Source organism: Engystomops pustulosus, chromosome 8 (assembly GCF_040894005.1).
Source record: "Engystomops pustulosus chromosome 8, aEngPut4.maternal, whole genome shotgun sequence".
Lineage (NCBI taxonomy): Eukaryota > Metazoa > Chordata > Amphibia > Anura > Leptodactylidae > Engystomops > Engystomops pustulosus.
In genome coordinates, this window is record NC_092418.1 from 73,024,976 (window position 1) to 73,050,138 (window position 25,163).

Sequence of the window (25,163 nt, forward strand, 5' to 3'; positions counted from 1 at the left end):
AGACAGAATGCCAGATATGTTTGCCTGGGGTGTAAGCATTGTTCTGCGATCATCAAAGGGGTGACCGTAAGCCACCCATTGAAGGGGCATCCTATCCCTATACGAGGAATTTTTACCTGTAATTCTTGTAATGTCATATACAGGCGGCCCCCTATTTAAGAACACCCGACTTATAGACGACCCCTAGTTACAAACAGACCTATTTGATTTCTTGCATATTTTGTGTTGAATTCCCTAATAACATATCCTTTTCTTTCATTTAAGCTGGGTTATATCTGTTGTATTTCTGCTGGTTCCAAAAGCTGCTTGGCGCTTGTAGACCAGAACATGATGGGTTATATTGGGAACCTCCATGAGCTGGCTTCCACCGAGCGGAGCTTTTATTGCCACCTGAGTGATGTGAAGTCCCAAATACTTAGGCCTCTTTTAGGACTAGGTAAGTGTCCTTGGTCACAGTAATATATTTCACTTATATATATTTGCTGTGGCATAACATGATAATAGTACTGTAGTACTTACAGAATAAATATACTGTTTTGCATTGAAATAAATAAATATATATATGTTGCTGTATATTTATATGTGTGCACATTGGTAATAATATTGATTGCCCAGTGTGGTGACATCATCCAGAATATCAACTTTGAAGTGAGATATAAATTGGTTGCATAAAGTCCAGCTCTCCCCACCTCAGAATGCCCCCTTGGTTGTGACTAACCTGATGAATTCAGGAGAACCCTTTAGTGATGTCCCATGAAGCAGAGCCGTCATTTAATGCAGAGAGAGTTTTCTGAGATAAGGAGAGCTTGACTTCAGTACTACCCCCCACCCATAACTTTATATATCACTTCCGAGTTGATTTTCTCTTTGATCCCACCCCGCATGGCAATGAAGGAACCTTAGGTAAGATGGAGTGGATCACTGCTCCTGTTGTGTAGAAGTCTGTGAGAACGTGCTCAGTGATACCCAGGTGGAATAATTACAATAAATGACTCTCGGCACAACAAGGTTGTACGTAAGTGTTACTTTTAACCGTTAAAACTAATAAGAGAAAATAAAAACCAAGCAGCAATAAAGTGATACTAGTGATACTAATGCTACTCTATACATACACCACATGGATACACAAAAATGAATATGAATCTAAATAAAATGAAAGCTATAGAAAAATGTAAATCATAAATGTAAATGTAGTTATATATGTGTATACATGTATTTGTGTTGGACTGTAGCCTTTTGAGTACATATTTTATCTTTTACTTTTTACTTAGTTTTTCGTTTTTACTGTTCTTACGTAAAAGGAAATCTACCATCAAAATCCAACATAAGACAGGGCCACTTACTTATAGATCCAGACGCTGTGGCTGGTAATCTTCTTATATTTGTTATCCATGGACTCCTTCCTTCTAAAATCAACTTTTACAATTTTTCTAATGAGCCCTAAAGGCTACAGGGGAGGTTCCCAGAGTTCCCCCATGTTGCAGCTTCACGGGCTGTTACACTGTACTGGAGCGCTTTCCCTTCCCACTCTGTTCTGAAACTTTCTCTGCAGGCAGGGGTAGAGGGCAAGACAGTCTTAACAGCCTGTGAAGCTGCAGCACTGAGGGGCTCTGGTAACACCCGCCACATTAGCATGATTTTATTAACAACTTTAAGCAGATTACCACAGTCACAGTACCTGGATCTATGAGTAAGCGTCCCTGTCTTCTTATGCTTGATTTTGATGGTACATTTTCTTTAATTCTTATATATGCATTATAATATGGGAAATTTGTACTTGTTTTTAGCAATCTAGAATAAGCTTTTATAATCCAATATTCTGAGAGGACTGTTCCAAGTGAGTAATTCAATATAAGAAACATGATCTGAAAGCTGTTATCATGCTGATAGTGATGATTCCTGATATTGATTTATAAGGTTAACTTCTGTTGACGTGTTCCCTTTATCACAGTCCCATTCAGTAATCATAGAGGATTACTTGTATGTTGACCTTTTTACGCTGTTCAGATGGCAGAACAGGACCCCTGTCCTTATGATGGTACTGTCCTAGTGGTAAACCCTCCACTGATCTGATATAACAAGCTATATAGATCAAAACACAATATTGTAACCAAACATAGAAGAATCAGTTGTTATTTATTTCTGATATGAAATGTTTCCTGGTATTTAATCAATTCTTTAGGTATCCTTTGCATTTTTCTTAATATTATTATTATTTCTTTCTTGTTAAAGACAACCTGGGCTCTATAACCACTGTTCAGCTTCTGCAGGACATGGCCACAAAGTTCTGCAAACTCTGCTACCTGATTGGCCAGCATGGGACGTCACTCAGCAACTTCCTCCGTGGAGCCAAGGATGCCAGAAGCCTTTCCATCTTGGAGCATTCCAGTATCTTCCTGGATAGTTATACAGAGTTAGTTTGCTGATTTGATTCCCAATTCTTTGCTGGTTATGTTATCACAGAGGTGATAATACCTCTTTAATATAGAGCTATTACATGTCTATTCACTAATAACTTTCACGTAGAAATACAGAATAAAGCATTTTAATTGACATCCATGTGTATTTCTTTCTTTAGGTATTGTTCTTCTCTGTCCAATTTCCTGGTTATGGGAGGATTTTCACTTCTTTCCAAATCGGCAATGTAAGTATTATTGTCATGGATCATCGTATGGAATTACTTTTCTCATCATCGTTTTGTAGAGTTGTCAGGGTATTTTTTTTTCCATTTATGAAGGGACATCATGAAGCGGCTGTTGCAGATTAAGAATACATTACTCTACATTAGGTCAAAAGTGGCAACTGCAATAGGGTTGCAGTAGCAGACACAATGTATAGCCAGGTGTGGCACTGTTTCTGGAAGACAGCAGCTCTGTTTTTGTAAACCTAGGCGACCCCTTTATATCTCAAAGGGAACCTGTCAGGGTGATTTGGGACACAAAACCACCCACTGGTCCTTATGGGTCTAGTGGTTTAGTGTCCTAAATCACCTCCTTCACTTTTGAATTAAAAATAAAAACATTTAGACTTTGTCCAAAGATTTGTGCACTGTGGCTAGAAAAAGCTGGTGTAGCTACAGCGCATGCGTAGTGAAGCCGGGATAGTGTCCCAGCTTCACTTCACACAACATGAGAGAAGGCGCCAGCACAGGATCTACTGATGTGAGTCTGATGTTCCTCATTGTCCTCACATCCAACCAAGTACAAATGTTTGGGGGGGTTTAATTTTATTTTTTTTTCTTCAGGCCACACAAACACAATATACAGGTTGATTTGGGGCTGTAAACCACAGGACCTGTAAGTGGCTAAGGGTCACAAATCGATCTGACAGATCTCCTTTAACTCTTACTACGGTGCTCTTCAGTTACTACTGACCATAAATGACGGTCACCATGTAAAAAAAGACCTTCTCCAATTTGTGCACTTAGATTTGCAGATAAAGGGATACAATACATACACATTTATATGGAATCCTATCATTTCAGAGACTTCTTCAGTAAGAACCAGGACCTGGTTCAGAGTCTCAGCCATGGGGCAGAGGAGGGCTCATCGATTCCCGAAACTCTTAATTCCCTCTTCTTTTCACCGATAACCCGGCTGCACGAGTACGCCAGATTGTTATTGAAGCTGGCCATGTGCTTTGAAGTGGTGAGTTACTGCATATTTGCTTGCCACATTGTTTCTATGTTCTACTTTCCTGCAATTTTATTGTTTTATTGCATTTTCCATCAGGGGATATTATGTGTTTACTCAGCGTAATATATAACATATATGAAAGAAGTCTTCTTGATTGTAAGAGGTCCTGCGTGTTTCTTTCGCCCTGTAGGACAGTTCAGCACTTGTATGTATGATGGCGCTGGTTCAAGCAGCAGCATCTTTATTTATTAAGGGAAACCTGCCATGAGGAATCAGAAAAATATATTTTTTTGAACAAGTTAGGTTGGTTTCCAGGATTGTTAAATTAAAGATTAGGGAAGAGGCAGGAAGGAGGAATCTACCATCGGATCTACCTCTGATTCCTCATGGTAGGTTTCCTATAAATTCATTTATTATGTTCCCTTATAAAGAATGGCTGGACCATTATACAAGCTCTTATAGCTTTTGTGTCAACCCGTCTTTCTCATAAGATCTTGCGAGCAGGGCCCTCACTCCTATTGTTTTACCCCTGTGATATTTAGAGCCCTATTGAATTTGATGGCACTATATAAAGATTTTTATTATTATTTTACTTCTTGTTGTATCCCCTTGAATCTTGTTTTCTCTTCTGCTTTATACAATAGTCATCACCAGAATACAAGAAGCTTCAAGACTCCAGCACTAGTTATGACGCCTTGGCCTTGTCTTTAAGTAGAAAGAAAAAGGAGGCTGAATACACCTTGGGATTCTGGAAGACTTTCCCAGGGAAGATGACGGTATGTCTGACACTTCTGTGGAGTGTAATAACATTATTTTTCATCTTCTGTGAATATATCTATACAACTTTTAGAAAATTAGTATCTTTAATTTATTTAATGACTGGTCCCTTTTTATGACATATTTCATACTAAGATCTGTTCTGAGTGTACATCGGGTCCCTTCAGCTGTGGTATAGTAAGGTATGGTGGAGGATCATCTGATCTGTTACTTGATCACTGGTTGTAATGCTCTGAACAGCATAATACCAATAATGCTTCAGATTTATTTCCAAAACATACTGGTAGGTTGTTTAGATTGTGAGCCCCATGGAGACAGGGACAAATTTGTCATGCTTTGTGCAGCGCTGCGTAATCTGTGTGCGCTATATAAATAAATAATTATTATTATTATTGTACTGATTATTACAGATGCTGCAATACCAAATATTTGGGGTGGGGGCTACACTTAAAAAGATATTTCTTAGTAAGGTTATTCTTTAGGGACAAATACTTTTTTTTTCTTTTTTTTTTTTTCTTTTAACAACACCTAGGCTTGAACAAGCCATGCTCTGATAGCTTGTTCGCCTCACTGCAATCCATTACTAATCTATTATAGTGTAGTGTAACTGACTGAGCATGCTGCCACATGCTCAATCAGTTACAGTAAGTTTCTGAACAAGGTAAGCGGCACGGGGGTATATTAATTGGTCAGAATCCCCTTTCCTGCTGCAGTCATTTGTTACCGCATCCTATAAGGGATTAACACCCACAATGGGAGGTATCTCTGGTTGTGGGTGTTACAGCAGGGTGTTGGCTGTAATAAACAGCTGACACCCACAGCTTTTGGCACCGGCCCCTCTTTACAAGAGAAGCCAAAAAAATACCTCTATATAAAATACTTTTATTACATCCTTTAGTGACAATAGATGATTCCCTGCCTATTTACATTTGCTAGCTGCAACACTCCAGAGACCTCAATGAGTTGGCCCCAGACCATTGCTGCTAGAGGGTGAGGGATGAATATGTTATAATGTACAGTGCATTACTAAATGCTGTTTCTTGAGCTCAAGCAAGATTGCAGCCCCCATAATCATGGTCAGAAAATCCTTTAATTTTTCCTCTCATGATCCACCATGTTAGAATTACTGTACATAGTTGTTGTTATTTTTATAAACATATAAGTATTGTATAAATGTGTGTATTGTATACATATAGGCAGCTTACACATGTTATACTGTTGGGCAATTCTGCTTTTTCTTTTTACCTGATTAAAATAATAAAAACAATTGTTCTGTAGGATTCTTTGCGGAAACCAGAAAGACGTCTGATCTGTGAAAGCAGTAACCGTGGCCTTGGTTTACAGAATGCTGGACGCTTTTCTGTCAACTGGTTCATTCTTTTCAATGATGCCCTGGTTCATGCCCAGGTGAGTTTTTCCTTTACACCTACATTGATTTTAAGATGAAGCGACACGTGCAGCACCTCCTTTCTATTTCTCCTCCTTAGTTTTGCTCTTGTTTAGTTGTATTTGCCAATTACAACAGAGAACTTCATCAACTAATGTTCCCTTTTTATCCAAAAGTTTAGCCATATCCACCCCTTCCTCACCACTGTCAGGCTGGACAACAACTTGTTTGAGCTTTACACTTCTAACCCTAAACTAGCAGACCCCTCAGGTAGGGTATGATACATGCTTTCTAGAATTCTCTCTTTTTATTTATAACCTCAACCATTTATCTATTTAAAAAAAATATCTTTTAAGTCATGTGAAAATAAGCAGCGATGAGTCCTATTTTGCCTGAGATGAGTCCGGCTCAGAGGCTGAAGGTGGAGCATAAGTTTAAGTATATGTTGGGTTCTGCAGCAGCTAGTATCTTTGTGAACTACTGACCGGATGAAATAGTTGGGAATACAAGTTGCAGATAAAGACTACATTCCACACTATAACTTTATGCCTGTATGTCATGTTCTGTAGCTCACAGAATCAAAAACCTAACATTTTCTTCTCTAATCTGATACCAGAATCGTGGTTACAGACCCAATAAATAGAGTGACCTCCCCTCCAGCCTCTGAGCCTGACACATCTCTGGCAACATGACTCTTCCCTGCTCATTTTCACGTGACTTTGGAGGGGATTTCACAGAAAAGGAGGAATTCTAGAAAGGATGTTTCATACCCTACCTGAGGCCACTGCTAGTTTAATGGAGTAACCGGTTCCTTTCTCAGTATCCAGCCAGACAGACAGACATGGGGCAGATCATCAGGAGAATTACCCTTTGTTCTCTGCAGATTTCTACACTACTTGGTTTTCTTATGAGGTCTATAAATGTATGATTTAGAAATTTTAGATACTCACAGTAATAATTATGAATCCCTTCCTTCTCTTTCTACAGTTCTCTACACATCATATTTTCCCACTTTCTACATTGTGGGTGGAGCCTGTGTCAGAAGAAGTTGCTGGAATGTGGGTATTGTTGCAAAAATGTATTTGTTTTCAGTTCTAAAAATGATCATGATTCCTGTTTGGTTTACTGAAGAAGTGTCCACTGGGATGTATAATGGCAGTGTTTCGATTCTGGCTGTTCTCCATGTATCTACTTAATGTTTTTATTTCCTGCTCTTTCACACACCTAATGTTTTATGCCTCCGGCACCACAGTGGTGATTAAAGTAAGTTTGCCGGAAAAAAAATACTCAGTCATAAATCGCTACAGTCAAGATGTTTAACAAAAACACTGTATTCATTTTCTGTGTGAATCTTCTTTTGACTCTAGTTGCCTGGTAATAAATGGTCAAAATGAAAAAATCCCGGCACCTCGAGGTGAAAGCAAAATTCCTCCTTTTATTTTCGGAGCATTTAACAAATCAAGTATACACAAGTCACGCAGTAAAACGCGTTTTTCGGCTCTCCTGAGCCTTCATCAGCTGGCGTCTTCCTCCCATGTGTGTGCTTTTAGGGCATCTGACATTCCTGCAAATTATGTCACTTCCTGTGAGCCGTGTCAATCAAAGTATGTCACTTCCGGTGAGCCGCATGATTCACTCTGTCACGTCACGATCACATGACTATGTCACGTGACCCCCACATTGATCATGTCACTATTAGCAATCTTAAACTCAAAACGGAACCATCGTTCCTATCTATTCGAAAACCTTACTTTAACAAAAAACCTTCAAAATATAATATTGTTATCACAGTAGTACAAGATTCTCACGTTTTTCAATATTATAATACAAATATTACAATACTGTTAGTACAAGGTTAGTAACTTCACTGAACATGTTATTAATACGTCAGTGTAAGAAAAAGAACAAAAGTTTTTTTCTATACCATGTCTTCTCCCCACTATTCTGATGCGCTCAAACATTCTGTGTCTGTAGGAGAAAATAATAATTAGTGATGAGGTTACATTCGGCAGATTTCATAATCCCTAATTAAGCCATGTGGCTCCAAGGTTTTTAATTCATGTATCCAGAAAGCCTCTTTCCGTAGCAAAAGTTTTGTTATGTCTCCCCCCTGTCTCGGTGGATCCACTTTATCGATTACCTGATATTTTAACTGGGGTAAAGAATGATTATGTTTTTTAAAATGTGCCGGCAGTGGGAGTAATGAGTTTTCCCTCCTAATTGTGGATTTGTGTTGACCTATTCGGTCTCCTACACGCTGGCGTGTTTCGCCCACATATAGAAGGCCACATGGACATTTTATAATGTATATAACATCCTTTGAATTACATGTGAAGTAACTTTTAATTTTATATGTCTTCCCTGAGTGTGGATGAAAAAAGGAGTCTGCCTTGTTCACATTACTACATTGTTGGCAACCCAGGGACGGGAAAGTGCCATTTTTTCTCGTTGCTAATAGAGTCTCGCGCCTCACCTTCTTTTCACTACCGAAGTCTGCTCTCACTAATTTATTTATTTTTGTTGGTAATCTCTTATTGCATATCAGTGGGGGCTCTTGAAACTCCAAAATCTGTGGGTATCACGTGCCAATGTTTTCGAATGACTTTGTCAATTCTGTAAATTAATGGGTGAAACTGTCTGACAAAAGGTAAACGGGGCTTAGTCACTCGTATCCCTCTAGTTTCTGTCGCTAGTGCCTGACTCGATTCTTCTAACAATTTCACGGGTATCCTCTCTGTATGAATCTATTCTTCATCTCAAGAATTCTTTCGTGTTTAAGTGCGGGATCCGTAACTATGCGATTCACCCGCTGAAATTGTGTTCTAGGGATTGATTTTTTTTTACTGAATATGGGTGGGCACTATCAAAATGTAAAAGACTATTTCTGTCCGTCTCTTTTCTATAAATGTCCGAAAATAGGGTGCCATCTCTTCCTTTTGTTACTTTGGTATCTAAAAAGCTTACCGCAAGCTGACTATATGTTATGGTAAATTTCAACTCCTCCCAAACTGAGTTTAGGGCATTTAGGAAACTTAATAGGGCGTCGAGTGGCCCCTCCCATATGAAAAAAATATCGTCTATAAAGCGTCTCCAAGTATTTATATGTCTCTCAAATAAAGGGTGATTATAAACAAAGCGATCTTCAAAAAAGGCCATGAACGAATTTGCATATGGAGGGGCCACATTCGACCCCATGGCCGTTCCACGTTTCTGCAAATAGAAGTCATCCTGGAACATGAAAAAGTTGTTTTCCAAAGTCAATTTTAAACTCTCCAATATGAAATTTCTTTGTGCATTGTTATAATCGGTAAACCTTTACAATGATCAATTGATGTATATAGGCTAGTAACATCAATGGTCACTAGCCAACTTTCATCTGAGACAACAACATTACGTAAGACCCCTAGGAAATCTCCTGTATCTAAGAGATAAGAAGACATTTTCTTTGTTAATGGAGTCAATAATTTTTCCAGTGTGATTGCCAATGGTGAAAGCAGAGAATCCATGGAGGACACAATAGGCCTCCCTGGTGGATTTTGTAGGGTTTTATGTACTTTTGGCAATACATAAAACACTGGAATTATTGGTGACTCTTTGTACAGATATTTTGCAAGTTTCTCATCAATAACAGAATCACTTACATTTTTACAGATTAAGGCATCAATTTTTTTCTTCACTTCAGAAGAACGATTTCTTGACAATTTTTCATACGTGTCAGAGAGCTGGCGTATAATTTCATCTTTATAGGCGGTCTTGTCCATCACCACAATGGATCCGCCTTTGTCGGCTGGTTTTATAGTTATTTTATCATTATGTAATAGACTTTTAAGAGCCAGCCTCTCTGTTGGAGACAGGTTTTGATTGACATGATATAGACCTTTTTTGATTTTAGTTACTTCTTTTTCTATATCACTATTCACAAGTTGTACAAAAGTTTCTACTGGGTGATACGATTTCGGTGGATTATAATAACTCTTATTGGTTAAACCCAAATCTGATAATTTAAACATTGTTCCTGATTCTGCGGATCTTTCCGTTGGCCGTAAATTCGGCTCAGCTGAAAAATGCGCTTTCAGTCGTACGTTACGAAAAAACTTTTTGGATTCTCTCGATCTTGGTGATGTCTCCCTGCTCTCCTCGTCCTCTTGTACGCCCTGGAGGTCGTCCTCGCCTGGAAAAAGGACGGCCATCTTTGTTTAAATATTGGCAATCGCTGCCAGAACTGGATAAATCGTATCCGCTTCTTGTAGATCTCCATATCGGGTAAGATGATCCTGGTAATTCCTGCCATTTATAAACCCGTTTAAGTAAGTAGTCCTCAGAATCACGGATGAACTTTTTCTTCTTTTTTTCTTGGGTTTCCACCTGAAAATCTTCCAAGTATTTATCTATTGTGGTCTTCAATTTCTCATGTCTTCTGCTCATGTTTGTTAACTTAAGTTTGTTAAGTTGTTAAATTCAGAAAACCCATTTTCATAAACCAAATTTAGTAATTTTTAGTGAATATTGTGGATTCCTTTGTTCCAGAAGATTCTCTTCTCTTCGCCAGGGTGGCAGTCCATTGATTTGCACTGCTGCACTGAACAGAGTCACATTCTGTTACTAATAATGGAAAAAAAGAGCGCTGAATCCCATGTCTCTTTTTCCGTGATTATTAACAGATGCATAACTGAAGATAATGGAACATCCATTAAATTTGATTAGGAACAGAAGGTGAACTGAAGACCTTCTTCTGTTTTCTATTTCTCTTACTATCCCCTTAAACGGATAGAGGCAGATGCTGGTGTATATTATTTATATATTGGGGCAGATTTACTTACCCGGTTCTGTCGTGATCTAGCGATGCGTTCTCAGTCGAGGATTCGGGTCTTCCGGCAATTCACTAAGGTAGTGCGCCCTTAGTTCCGCAGTTTTTCCGAATCCGTCGGGTTTTCCGTCGGCCACTCCCCCGATTTCCGTTGCGTGCATACCGGCGCCAATGCGCCACAATCCGATCGCGTGCGCCAAAAACCCGGGGCAATTCATGGAAAACCGGCGCAAATCGGAAAAATACGCGAAAACCAACCAAAAAAAGAATCGATTTGGGCCCTTAGTAAATGACCCCCATTATGTTAAACAATGCAGTCCCAGAATAAAATTTTCTTGATCATGTTTCTTTCTCGTGATCCCTTCCAACTTGAAAAGCTTGTTCAAAGCCAGTCACTGCCGGTATTGCAGTTCAGCTGTATAGAAATGAATATACCATGGTATAGAAAGAAGCTGTTTTGGAAAAAAACACCAATTTTTATCAACCTCCAGAGAACCCCTTTAGGTCAATGTAGTCACTTAACATTTTGTTCTGGTTAGCGCATGTCTTGGACAATAGGTGACTTGACAACATCATATAAATCTCTCTTGGATTATACAAATACACTACTGTTATAGACCCCATGATCACATCACCTCTTGATATGACAACATGTTATCTGTATCTACCTGGATCAGAATATAGGCTTGTGGGACACTTTTTATTACCATACATTTTTATGCCAGGTGTATGTTTATTCATTAAAAAAGCTTTTAGAAATAAGTTAATGGTACTCTAGGAGCGGCCCATCTTGCTACAAGCTGCCCTGGTGCTCGAATTCCATTCACATTATTCTCACCCAGTGCCGATTTCACAGCTTAGATTTGGCGATCAATTCCAGCTTTTGCTGCATGAGAACTACAGTGGAACCTTGGATTACAAGCATAATTTGTATATTTTTTATGTATATCGAAGCAATATTTCCCATAGGAAATAATTGAAACGCAGATGATTTGTTCCAGAACCATTGAATACCTTGGATTACGAGAAAAATTATCCAAACCCACTCACATATTGAAACAAGATTTCCCATAGGAAAACAATGAAACACAGACCACAGGTTCCACAAACCAGAAAGTTAGTCTTGTATAGTGAAGTCTTTATTTCTTCTTAATCAATATTTTATTAACAAATTTCACGAGAGAGGAAGGTACAGAAGAGGAATAGTAACATATTGCTCATATTGCATATTTTGTTTGTATACCGAGTTACAATTTTTGTAAAACTACAAGCTTGTCTTTCAAAACTTTTGTATGCTGGGTTTCTCGTAATCTAAAGGTTCACTGCATTACTCTATTTTGTGTCCTTCACCATTGAAAATCATTGCAGCCAGTGTGTCTCAACATTCTTGTTTGTCAAAAGCAGAAGATTCAAGCAGTTTTTGGGGAAAAAGATAACTTGAATCTCTGATATGAGTATCAAAGGCAACTCCAATAAGCACCTTTGATGCAACATTTTGCATAGTTGTAAAAAAAATAAAAATTCTTGTTTTACAAAATAACAATAATTCCTGGGATAACAACAACATAAATCTCTCAGATCACACAGAATCATGGTATATGTTTATATACTGTATCCATTTTATTCCAGAAACGGTTTAAAGATCACAACTCCTGAGGAACAACTGGCCTTGGTTGCTTTGTCCCCACAAGAAAAGGTACAAGACTTCTGTATTACGGATGGTGAATTGTTTATATCAGTACTGAATCAATAGTTAATTTGGTTATGTATATAATGGATCCTTATGAATGCTTTATTCTAAGAACTGGATAACTATAAGCTGACAAATCTTTAGATTAAAAAAAAAAGAAAAAATGTATACCGTATATACTCGAGTATAAGCCGAGGCCCCTAATTTTAACACAAAATACAGGGAAAGCCTATTGACTCAAGTATAAGCCGAGGGTGGGAAATGCATTGGTCACAGCCTCCCCAGTATATAGCCAGCCAGCCCCTGCCCCAGTGTATATAGCCAGCCAGCCCCTGCCCCAGTGTATATAGCCTGCCAGCCCCTGCCCCAGTGTATATGGCCTGCCAGACCCTGCCCCAGTGTATATAGCCTGCCAGACCCTGCCCCAGTGTATATAGCCTGCCAGACCCTGCCCCAGTGTATATAGCCTGCCAGACCCTGCCCCAGTGTATATAGCCTGCCAGACCCTGCCCCAGTGTATATAGCCTGCCAGACCCTGCCCCAGTGTATATAGCCTGCCAGACCCTGCCCCAGTGTATATAGCCTGCCAGACCCTGACCCAGTGTATATAGCCTGCCAGACCCTGACCCAGTGTATATAGCCTGCCAGACAATGCTCCAGTGTATATAGCCTGCCAGACCCTGCCCCAGTGTATATAGCCTGCCAGACCCTGCCCCAGTGTATATAGCCTGCCAGACCCTGCCCCAGTGTATATAGCCTGCCAGACCCTGCCCCAGTGTATATAGCCTGCCAGACCCTGCCCCAGTGTATATAGCCTGCTGCAACTGGCGGACAGATCGCACAGAAGATTTGCAGGGGTATTCATTTTTTTGACTCGAGTATAAGCCGAGTTTGGGTTTTTCAGCACATTTTTTGTGCTGAAAAACTAGGCTTATACTCGAGTATATAAGGTATATATTTCTGCTTACTAAGATATCAATCCAGATCTCTCTTCTTGTGTGGTTTTCATCAGACTAAGTGGCTTCGAGCGATAAGCCAAGCAGTGGACCAGGCTCTGCGAGGAGTCTATGAGCCGTCACCTACCACTAGTGGAAGTATTATAAGGCAGGACCCTCCTCTGTCACGCAGCGCTAAATACACCTTCTACAAGGATGCTCGACTGAAGGATGCCACGTATGAGGGCCGCTGGATAAGTGGGAAGCCACATGGCAGGTATATCTGTGAAGAAGACTAGGGGTTTCTGCATGAAGTCTGTATGTCTTGGGTTTCTTACCACATTCCAAAAACATACGAACACACTCCAAAAACATCTCCAGTCTGTGGAGATGGGAAAATTATAAAATTCTGGGCATACCATTTATGCAGATCTCTGCATGGGTAACACATTTGAGGTTTTAAATTATCACTTATTTGGAAAGCAGGATGTCTCATCTGGGCAAAGGCCACTACTCTGTTATATGCATGCTTGGGATCAGTTTGGATGGTTTGAATGTTTGATAAACATAAGTTTTCTTTTTTTATATTTTCTTAATGGATTTAAAATCGAAAGATGTAACATTTCATCACTGTGTTTCTGCTAACCCATATTGCATTTTTCTAGAGGAATATTGAGCTGGCCAGATGGAAGAATATACACTGGGGAATTTCGGAATGGCGTGGAGGATGGGTAAGTAAATACATAGTGCTTGATTATATTTATGTTCTAACTAATTTACAAAAACAATGAACCCGTAACAAAGACAGACATGTATACTGTTTACAAGCCAGTGATCTATATATATAATCCTCTTATTCTCAGGTATGGAGAATATATCATCCCCAACAAAGCCTTGAAAAAGAGTGACCGCTATCTTGGCCATTGGAAAGATGGTAAAATGTGTGGCCAAGGCACTTTCTGGTAAGATCCAGTGTAATATCCCAAAATAAATATTTCCACCACTCAACATCAAATTTTATCAAATATTCATTTTCCACTGTTATACTAAGCAATACTTTGTGTCACAGGTATGCAAATGGAGAAGTATATGAAGGTTGTTTCCAGGATAACAACCGCCACGGACATGGGCTACTACGCAGCGGAAAACTGACCTCCTCATCTCCCAGTATGTTTATTGGACAGTGGGTAATGGATAAGAAGACTGGTTATGGGGTCTTTGATGATATCACAAGGTAATTGACTAAATGCTTAATGCTATTGGTGGTTTTTTCAGGAAATTTAGCTCTTATCTCGCGTTACTATATGTATTAACGATGACTCATAACTAGAGCGGTCTTTAAATATTATACTTTCTTCTGCATACTGCTCATCATTTGCTATCATTTCGATGTCTATGTAATTCTTTATCAATCCTTAGTTGCCAACCTTTTATGGGTTTGGCTTTCTATAGATATTCTTGGTTAGACTGCCCATAGATCTGCATTCAGTATTGTTCCTAGTCTAGACTTTTTCCTTTTTATGTTTTTCTGCTTGAAAATACCTTTTCATTTAGCCAAATGTGATTCCATCAAGAAAACAATGTAAAATTAGCATAGCTCATCCATGGACTGCAGGAGATAACAATGATCCAAAACGCAGGAGAAGAATACACAGGGAAGGGATAGCAGACTGACCAAGAATTTTCTTGTCTTGTCTCAAAAGTGGCACTGAATTTGGGCAACCCCTCAAATAAAGAAGTTGTAGATTTGACTTGAACACAAAAAGTTTCTGTGCACATATAATATACATTAAATTGGTGTAAGTTGTTTAGTAAATCCCCCATATATAACGTTGCAGTAATGATTTTCTTTTCACCAGAGGAGAAAAATATATGGGAATGTGGCAAGATGATCTACGGCAAGGCAACGGGCTGGTGGTGACTCAGTTTGGCTTATATTACGAAGGAGCTTTTAGTCTTAATAAGATGATGGTAAGTTAAGACGTAAGGGTCCGTTCACATTTCAGTTATAGTCTTTTCAACAGTTATTGTAAGCCAACACCATGTGTAAAGATTTTACAAAGATAAGGTATAATTGAAAGATTTTTACCTATTCTTGACCACTCTTGGTTTTGGCTGACAATGAAATACTAAACAACTGGTGAAATAACTGGAACTAATGTTTCTAACTACATTTATTTAGTGCTTACTATGTGCTTATGTCAAACTACCTGCTAAATCTATGTGTGGGTTTTAGGGAACCGGCGTTCTTCTGTCTGAAGATGACACCGTTTACGAAGGAGAGTTTTCGGATGATTGGACGCTGAACGGGAAGGTGTGATTTATATTTTTTAGTAGGTGTAAGAGTCATTTATTCTAATACCATTTATTACAAGTTTGGTTTTTGTCTGTATATTTTCAGGGAGTTCTCAGAATGTCCAATGGTGATTGTATTGAGGGGGTTTTCAGTGGTGAATGGGGATCTGGTATCAAAGTCAATGGCATCTACATAAAACCCAGTTTGTACGAAGGGGAGAAGGAGGAAGCCAAGTCACTGTGAGTCTTCATATTATGACTTTGTTATTAAAGCACTCTATGCTGTTTGTCATGCTACTAGAATAGGTAGATGTATGGAGAGGGAATTTCCCTAGTACTTATCTCCACAAATATTATTTTCCATAATCTGATTTCTACTTTTAACCTACCGTATTTTTAGGACTATAAGGCGCACAAAAAATCCTTTGATTTGCTCAGAAATCAAAGATGCGCCTTATAAATGAACCGTACTTACAGACAACAGCTGCCTTGAACTGTGCACAGGTCTGCCACCTGCTGGTCATTCATCCTTATAATCAGGTGCGCTTTATAATCCGGTGCACCTTATATATGAACCTATACGTTTTAGCAGACATTTATACTCCGGTGCGCCTTATAGTCCGAAAAATACTGTATTCTCAAAGAGTTATGGATGCTTCAAACTATCACAATGATAATGTTTCTGAAGATTTTAACACTTCCACCCTATGACTAATGTGTAGTATCTGACTTTTCATGTACTACTTATCAACAGAGAGTAGTAAATTCATATATTAGTTATGTCATTTGCTCATATTCATTTCCATTTTGTATTTGCAGCAATTTGGGCAGCCTATCGGTTCCAGCTGATGAAAAGTGGAAGGCCATTTTCGAAGAGTGCTGGAGGCAACTTGGTTGTGAGGCTCCAGGGAAAGGAGATCCACATAAAGCCTGGGACAATATTGCAGTTAAAATTACAACAAAGAGGCGCCAACAACAAGATAGGTCTGTGTCCTGTTATTATTCTTTATTTTGTCCTGCTATTCCTCTTGTGTATGTGTTAAGAATGGACCTTGGCATTCTCCTTTATCAATTGGCTCTTTACATTGCCACACTTTCATTGATGGGTGGGACAAACCTTGACCCAGACTGGAAAACACAAGCCTTATGCACACAAACGTGTGCTCACCTGGGCTGTAACCTGGGCATGCACACAGCCAGGAGTAGGAGGAGTGAGCATTCCTCTCCCTTCTCCATAGACTCGGTTACGGTGTATTGAGAAACTGTGTAGTCGCTGCACCCATAGACCTCTATGGGGGCTGTGACAATTATGTGGCCCCCCATACGGTTGTGTGTATAGGGCCTTAGGGTGGGGTTTGTGCTGACACTTTCTGCCTTTGCCAGGGTTGTCTCATAATAAATAGAATGGCTGCATATATAAGACCATGGATACATATGGTTGTTTTTCTATTAAACCTGACATTGTCAGTACTCCCTTTTCTCATTTATGTAGCAGTAAAAAAATTAAGTACAGAAGTATTTTCTTTTCATACATATTTGGCTGTAGTCATATATTTAATGTGTGTGTGTGTTGTTCGTTCATTGACTGTGACCTATCTATTACAGTCCAGAACCATTAAGCCGATCCCATACACAAATGCTGGAGAGTTTGGAGCGAATTCCGCAGCACAGCGGCACATTCACCATGGAGAAATACGAGAAGATCAAGTCTTATTTAATAAGTGTAAAATATGCATTTTTTTATTTCCCAGTTTCTTGTTTTGTCTGAAGGACATTATAACCCAATGAACCCTCAGGTACCCCTGTCATCACCCTATCCCCAACCTGGTCCTTGGAAACCAATGCTCTAGAGAAAAGTCAATCTAGCCTTGGCCTAAACCCACCCATTCCTAAGAACAGTAAATGTCATAAGAATCTGGTCTGAAAGCAAGTTACCTTGTGCACACAATGGAAGGCATCAGCCTCGAACATAACAGAATATGTGCCGGATTTCAGACTAGTTTGTGATGAGCTGTTGAAGGAATGAATCATGTCTACTATTACTCTCTCTAGTAAGCTCTGTAACAGCTGGGGATCAGGAAACCCATAACCTTCTGTCCAGTAGGATGTATTAGTATTTTCTACATATCATAGATAGAAAGGATTGTGAAGTTGTTCTTCTTTTATCTTTGTTGTTTTGGGTTTTTTTCGCAATAGTCTTAGCCATGGTCTTTTCTGTTCCTCACACTTTGTATCTTATGGCTACCCCTAGGCTTGTGAAACCTCACTGCATCAGCTAGGCCGGCTTATGGAAAGCTTGGTGGCAGTGTACAGGATGACCTATGTAGGAGTAGGTGCCAACCGAAGACTTCTGCAAGAAGCTGTAAGAGAGATCAAGTCCTACCTGAAACGGATGTTTCAGCTGGTGAGGTAAGGAGTTGGTTTTATTTGAATTATTGGAATTATAAAAGTACAATTTTTTTCAAGCTATATGAGAACCATAGATTTAGTCATCAAAATAATGAAAAATATACTTGACAGCCTGCATGATGGTGACAGTCCCCCTCTAAAACCCTGTAGATGACTATGTCAAGTACAGGTTATTGCCTCCATACTTCTATTCTTAAGCTTTGAATATGTATTCAATAATTGCTCGGTAATCTGACAAATCTAAAAAAAAAAGAAGGGGGAAGTTAAAAAATAAAATGTTTCCACTAAGAGTATGATTTGTGAGTGGATACAGCCCCGCAGAGAACATCTTTTGATGTTTCTTAGCCCATCTCTAGAGAAATTGCACTTTTGTAATTAAATCTAAACCAAATGTTAAAGGGAACCTATCACAAGCGACCTAATTTTCACTAAAAACAGGTTGTAGAAGTCCATCACACCGGCCGTGCAAATTATGGCTTTCTGCCTTCTATAAGACCTGCATTACAATATACTTGTGTGTTAAAACTTACCTTGCACCCTGACAAAATCCTCTGTGTAGTCCTTGGGGTTTGGCTTTGGGTTAGATGAATTTCAAAAACATGTGACTTGTCTGTGTTGCAGACTCGTCAGCTCTCAGCCCCCACCTTTTTGCCCCTGTACAGCTCATCCCTCTCCCACTGTTGTCAGGTCACCAGACTGTGAGCTCTGTGAAGGAACAGGAGGGAGAAGCTGTACAGGAACACAAATGTCTGAGGAGTCTGCAGCGCAGACAAGTCACATGTTGTTTTTTGAAATGCAACTAAACCAAAGCCCAACCCCTGGGACTACACAGAGGATTCTATCAGGGTGCAAGGTAAGTCATACCACACAATACTGTAATGCAAATGCTTAAAAAAGGCAGAAAGGCATCTTTGCACTGCAGGTGTGATGGGCTTCTTTAGTGAAAATTAGGTCCCTGGTTACCGGTTCCTTTTAAACAGTATTGCCTATACTGCTGTTTTTTCAGGTTTTTGTTTCCTGATCTCCCTGAGGAGGGTAGCACAATTGAGCCATCTCCCTCGCTCAAAGACTCTCCAGACAAGCCTCATATCTGCAATGGAAGGGCAGGATCGGATCCTGAGTCTCCTGAACCTGGGTAAATAATTCCTAAAGCTGTGGATATATAGTTTGTAAAATAGTTTTGTATATAGATTCACATGAAAACAAATTCTTTGTATTTTAAAGGTATGTGGTGACTAGTTCCGGACTACTCCTACCTGTGCTATTGCCCAGACTGTACCCCCCGTTGTTTATGCTGTACGCCCTGGAACATGAGAAGGAAGAAGATGCCTACTGGGAGTGTGTGCTACGGCTGAACAAACAACCGGACACTGCTCTCCTTGCATTCTTGGGAGTTCAGGAGTAAGTAACAGAAAAGTTTTTTTATGGAAAATGATAGAGTTTACACTACTAACTTCTATATTTGGAGATCATTATTTTATCTAATGATATAATAAAGTAATACACTGTGTACACTGTTGCTTAGTTGTGCAGTGGGGCCTCCCACTTCTCTTTCTACTCTGGTTAGAGCCTGTTTGTAGGGAGTAATACACACCATTGTAGGAAATCTTCAGTTTCTTGGCAATTAGTTTCATTGTATGGCCTTCATTTTTTTTTACCAGAGTTTCACAGAACAAACAATGTGATGCTCCAGATTATCAACCAGTTCCAAGGAAGATCAGTTTTATAGCTTCTCTAATAATCCAAACTGTTTTCAGCTGTGCTAGCATACTTGAACAAGATATTCCAAATATCCATTAGCCTTCTTACACAGTTAGCAAACACATTGTACCACTGGAGTGGTTGTTGGAAATGGCCTGTACACACCTATGTAGATATTGCATCAAAAACCAGATGTTTTCAGCTAGAATAGTCATCTGCCTCACTAACAATGTATAGACTGTATTTATGATTCATTTAAAGCTTTATTGAAAGAAAATATAATTTCCTTATTTTTAAAAGAAAATCACAAAGTGACCCCAAACTTTTGTGTTCAATGATAAGACACATTTTGCACATCTCGGAAACTGCCTTTGAAAAAAGCTGCTTGTCATTGGCAGCAAAGACCGTTTTTAGAAATCTGCTCTCATGTTAATCACTTGTTGCTGAAGTTGCATCCAATGGCCCACAAATTTTCCGGTAATGGCCAGTTCACACCTGGCCAGGTTTATTTTACATTCATTATATAAAGTCAAAAGCGGAGGTTAAACACCGAAAACAGATGCAAATCTTTTCATCATGCCATATTTCTGTACAGTCCTGATTTTTGGCTCACAATCACTAACTTCAGTCTTGCCTGCAGGACTGCTCGGCTCCTGAGGGGGCTCAGGTGCAGCTCTTTTTGGTTGTATCCTTGGGATAAGTTATTAATATCAGAGCTGTATTATGTAGTGCTAATGCCTGGTTACTGCAGCTAGATATAATCCTGAAATGTATTCTACTTTCTTTACTCATTATTGTCATATTTTTATAGTAATAATAATCTTTATAAAGCGCTGTCATATTCTGTAGCGCTTTACAAATCATAGGGGACATATACAAAATATAATATTACATTACAGCGTACAAATAATCATATGGAGCATCACAAGAGCTTACAGTCTATGAGGATGAGGGGGTGACACAAGAGCTTACAGTCTATGAGGATGAGGGAGTGACACAAGAGCTTACAGTCTATGAGGATGAGGAGGGACACAAGAGCTTACAGTTTATGAGGATGAGGCGGTGACACAAGAGCTTACAGTCTATGAGGATGTAGGAGTGACACAAGAGCTTACAGTCTATGAGGATGAGGGGTGACACAAGAGCTTACAGTCTATGAGGATGAAGGGGGTGACACAAGAGCTTACAGTCTATGAGGATGTAGGGGTGACACAAGAGCTTACAGTCTATGAGGATGAGGAGGGACACAAGAGCTTACAGTTTATGAGGATGAGGCGGTGACACAAGAGCTTACAGTCTATGAGGATGTAGGGGTGACACAAGAGCTTACAGTCTATGAGGATGAGGAGGGACACAAGAGCTTACAGTCTATGGGGATGAGGCGGTGACACGAGCTTACAGTCTATGAGGATGAGGGGTGACACAAGAGCTTAGTCTATGAAGATAAGGGGGTGTCACTAGAGCTTACAGTCTATGAGGATGAGGGGTGACACAGGAGCTTACAGTCTATGAGGATGAGGGGTGACACAAGAGCTTACCGTCTATGAGGATGAGGGGGTGTCACTAGAGCTTACAGTCTATGAGGATGAGGGGGTGACACAAGAGCTTACAGTCTATGAGGATGAGGGGGTGACACAAGAGCTTACAGTCTGAGGATTTAGGGGTGACACAAGAGCTTACAGTCTATGAAGATAAGGGGGTGACACAAGAGCTTACAGTCTATGAGGATGAGGGAGTGACACAAGAGCTTACAGTCTATGAGGATGAGGGGGGACACAAGAGCTTACAGTATATGAGGATGAGGGGGTGACACAAGAGCTTACAGTATATGAGGATGAGGGGGTGACACAAGAGCTTACAGTCTATGAGGATGAGGGGTGACACAAGAGCTTACAGTCTATGAAGACAAGGGGGTGTCACTAGAGCTTACAGTCTATGAGGATGAGGGGTGACACAAGAGCTTAGTCTATGAAGATAAGGGGGTGTCACTAGAGCTTACAGTCTATGAGGATGAGGGGGTGTCACTAGAGCTTACAGTCTATGAGGATGAGGGGTGACACAAGAGCTTACCGTCTATGAGGATGAGGGGGTGTCACTAGAGCTTACAGTCTATGAGGATGAGGGGGTGACAAGAGCTTACAGTCTATGAGGATGAGGGGGTGACACAAGAGCTTACAGTCTGAGGATTTAGGGGTGACACAAGAGCTTACAGTCTATGAAGATAAGGGGGTGACACAAGAGCTTACAGTCTATGAGGATGAGGGGTTGTCACTAGAGCTTACAGTCTATGAGGATGAGAGGGTGACACAAGAGCTTACAGTCTATGAGGATGAGAGGCTGACACGAGCTTAGTCTATGAGGATGAGGGGGTGACACAAGAGCTTACAGTCTATGAGGATGAGGGGGTGACACAAAAGCTTACAGTCTATGAGGATGAAGGGGGTGACACAAGAGCTTACAGTCTATGAGGATGAGGGGGTGACACAAGAGGTATAAGAGCTTGTATAATGGTCCAGCCATTCTTTATAAGTGAACAGAATAAAATCATTTGATAAATAAACATCTGCTGCTTGAACCAGCCATCAGCCTCCATCTTGTATACAAAGATGGGGGGTGAAAGTGACTGCAGAGTAGTGTGTAGCTTAGTATATATCTGGTGTTTGCTGAATAACAGACAGGAGCAGTGTACAGGATGGGTTAGAAAAGAGAGAGTTGACATTTCATGCAGTTAGCGAGTATGATGGGCTGCTTAAAGAGGTTTTAAGAGCATGTTTGAAACTTTGGGAGTTGGGTATTAGTCTGATATGTTGTGTTTTTCCTAGAGATGTCATTTTGGTGAGTTTTCACCTTTTTAATTGATTTTATTCACTTTTTGTGCAGTCTTTTTGTATTATTAATATTGAATAAAGAAATTCTCCATTAATACATTACATGTTTCTTTGTTTATTATTGCGTGGAGCTTTTTGTGGCATGTTGTAGGGCTTCTCTTTTACTTTGAGTAGTGCTGGTCCTAAGTTTCTTTATTTTAGGGTAATCATCTGATAGGCTGGGGTAGGGCATTACAGAGAATTGGTGCAGCTCGGGAGAAGTCCTCAAGACGTGCATGAGAGCTTCGAATTAAGGTAGAGATTAATCTAATATCGCTGGCACTGAAGATCCCGGGTAGGTCGATAGACTGAGATGAGAGAAGAAAGGTAGGGAGGAGCAGCATTATGCAGAGCTTTGTGGATGAGTGTTATTATTTTAAACTGAATTTGGACAGAGACTGGCAGCCAGAGCAGCGACTGACACAGACTGGAGGCATCCGTGTAGCGTTTGGTCTGAAAGACAAGTCTGGCTGAATGGAGAAAATTTAGTGAAAGTGAATCAGAGCAACTATTAGCAATTTAGAGGTTTTAATTGTAAGAAATGGGGTGATTATAGAGATGCGCGTGGCAAGAGCAAGCAAGAGACTGAATATGCTTTTTTTAATAGCAATAAAACTTTGAAAAGACTGAATTGCTTTTCTCTGTTTTTTTCTTCCAGAAAATTTTGGCCAACCAGCATAAATTTCTTGGGTGAAGATAAGAAGGTATGGAAGAGACTAAATGAAAATGTATTTGATGAATGCATGTGTGTGTATATACACTGCTTAAAAAATAAAGGGAACAATAAAATGCCTCATCCTAGATCCCAATGCATCAATTATTCTAGTTGCGATTCTTTATTCATTACATAGTGGAAGGCGCTGAGAACAATAAAACATAAAAAAAATATCAATGAAAACTAAAATTAATATCCCATGAGGGTCTGGAATATATATATATATATATATATATATATATATATATATATATATATATATATATATATATATATATATATATTTTATATTGTGTACATACATATATACAGTACATAGGTTACAATGAAAGTGTACATTAGGCCTCTTTCAGTTTGACTCTCGTCTCACAATAACTGAAGACCTAACAGAGCTGTGCACTGGCCCTTACACTATGCCGTGTGATTGCCTAACAACTTGATAAACACAGATCCCTAAAACAGAATATGTGATTTCCTGCAGGTTTTACCAAGCACTAAAGATTCTTGCTTTGCATCAGCGGTGGAGAGCCTGCAGCAGATAAGGTTGTACGCTGTGATATATACTGTAGTGCATGTGGGGGGATTATCAACACTTTGTCTGGTTTCTTCTTCTACCTTTTGAGATTTTTTTTAATTGTCAAAAAGTCTCACCTGAGACAAATATGAGACAAAAAAAGTCTCAAAAAGTAGTCTTAGAAACCGAGTACAAGTACAAAGTAGTAATAAATCCCCCCATAGTGTGTTGCCTGGCATGGTTGGCTAATGGCATATCTTTGGTCCTATGGCATATGTAAATAAAAAAATGTTTTCCTTTTTTGCAGCACTACATTCACTCCAGCTGATAAACTAAGGGTCATCCAACAGACTTTTGAAGAGATCACGCAGGAAGCACAAGAGGCACATAAGGAGGGTTTCCTCTGGTCCATGGATGAGTTGTTCCCGGTTTTCCTCTATGTTGTACTGAGGGCCAGGTCTGTTTAATGTGGGTTTTTTTTACTTATGATGATGTGCTATGCACTCGTCTCCTTAGATTAATTTAATGATCAACCATTTTTTCTCTCACAGAATAAGAAACCTGGGGTCAGAGGTGCATTTAATAGAAGATCTTATGGATCCATATCTGCAGCACGGGGAACAAGGAATTATGTTTACTACACTTAAGGTGAAAGATATTAAATATCTTGTGTGTGTTCTAATGAAGGCTTTTTCTCACCGTTGCTTTTGTAATCTATCAGTCATCAAACCCTCCATAGTCTGCTGATCACTTCTTTTATGTAGTCACATAAATAGAATATTGTGTTAGAAATCTACAATAATATTGGCTATACTTTGTCCTCCTACTGCTTTATGTTGTCAATCAGGACCTGTTCTGTTCAGGCAATGGGTTGCTTCCATCAGAACCTGGTGCTTAGAGCACATGTACAACATTCTTTATGAAATTGTCCATTTCTTTAGAGAAATTGCATGTTATATACAGGCTACCAAGTGCATTTGCAGTTACATAAAGTTGACCTGTCAGGGCGATTTGGGCCCCCAAACCAACCATGGGTTCTGGTGATCCCAAATCTACCTATATGAGGGCTATGTGTGGAGAAAATTTAAAAAAAGGGAAAAAAAACTTTTCTGCTTGCCATAATGTGTGTCCAACGGATGCCTCGGCTTCATTTCACATGCGCCTTACCTACAGCTCTTGCACAGTTAGGTTGGGGTGTAATATGTAATAATAAGTTGGGGTGCAAGGGGATCTCCCAACCCGAATTTCTGTTCACTTGAATCCACTGACATGATGAGTTCATTCCAGTGATTAGAGGTTTGGGTCAGGAGATCCCTTCAGCGCTTGGAGCTATTTTGACTCACTGCACTCGCTCATTGGCAAGAGCCGAGGGTTGTGGGGTTTTTTTTATGTACCTGCTTTAAAAAAAAAAAAACATACAGGGTGACTTTG

At 39.6% G+C, this 25,163-nt stretch overlaps 1 protein-coding gene across 2 annotated transcripts in view; it reads left to right on the forward strand.

The window, feature by feature from the left end:
* ALS2 (alsin Rho guanine nucleotide exchange factor ALS2) overlaps window positions 1–25,163 on the forward strand; it is a 50,076-nt gene that overhangs the window by 21,084 nt on the left and 3,829 nt on the right. For both annotated transcript variants that reach the window (XM_072121217.1, XM_072121218.1), the window contains exons 10-33: window positions 265–436; window positions 2,233–2,413; window positions 2,579–2,644; window positions 3,485–3,647; window positions 4,280–4,411; window positions 5,691–5,819; window positions 6,787–6,857; window positions 12,236–12,302; window positions 13,309–13,508; window positions 13,897–13,962; window positions 14,095–14,193; window positions 14,301–14,465; window positions 15,091–15,202; window positions 15,468–15,545; window positions 15,633–15,766; window positions 16,346–16,510; window positions 17,132–17,249; window positions 17,778–17,935; window positions 18,942–19,070; window positions 19,160–19,336; window positions 23,162–23,207; window positions 23,700–23,761; window positions 24,040–24,189; window positions 24,284–24,380. In XM_072121217.1, coding sequence (XP_071977318.1) covers window positions 265–436; window positions 2,233–2,413; window positions 2,579–2,644; window positions 3,485–3,647; window positions 4,280–4,411; window positions 5,691–5,819; window positions 6,787–6,857; window positions 12,236–12,302; window positions 13,309–13,508; window positions 13,897–13,962; window positions 14,095–14,193; window positions 14,301–14,465; window positions 15,091–15,202; window positions 15,468–15,545; window positions 15,633–15,766; window positions 16,346–16,510; window positions 17,132–17,249; window positions 17,778–17,935; window positions 18,942–19,070; window positions 19,160–19,336; window positions 23,162–23,207; window positions 23,700–23,761; window positions 24,040–24,189; window positions 24,284–24,380 — 2,937 coding nt within the window. The remainder of the gene's footprint in view (window positions 1–264; window positions 437–2,232; window positions 2,414–2,578; window positions 2,645–3,484; window positions 3,648–4,279; window positions 4,412–5,690; window positions 5,820–6,786; window positions 6,858–12,235; window positions 12,303–13,308; window positions 13,509–13,896; window positions 13,963–14,094; window positions 14,194–14,300; window positions 14,466–15,090; window positions 15,203–15,467; window positions 15,546–15,632; window positions 15,767–16,345; window positions 16,511–17,131; window positions 17,250–17,777; window positions 17,936–18,941; window positions 19,071–19,159; window positions 19,337–23,161; window positions 23,208–23,699; window positions 23,762–24,039; window positions 24,190–24,283; window positions 24,381–25,163) is intronic.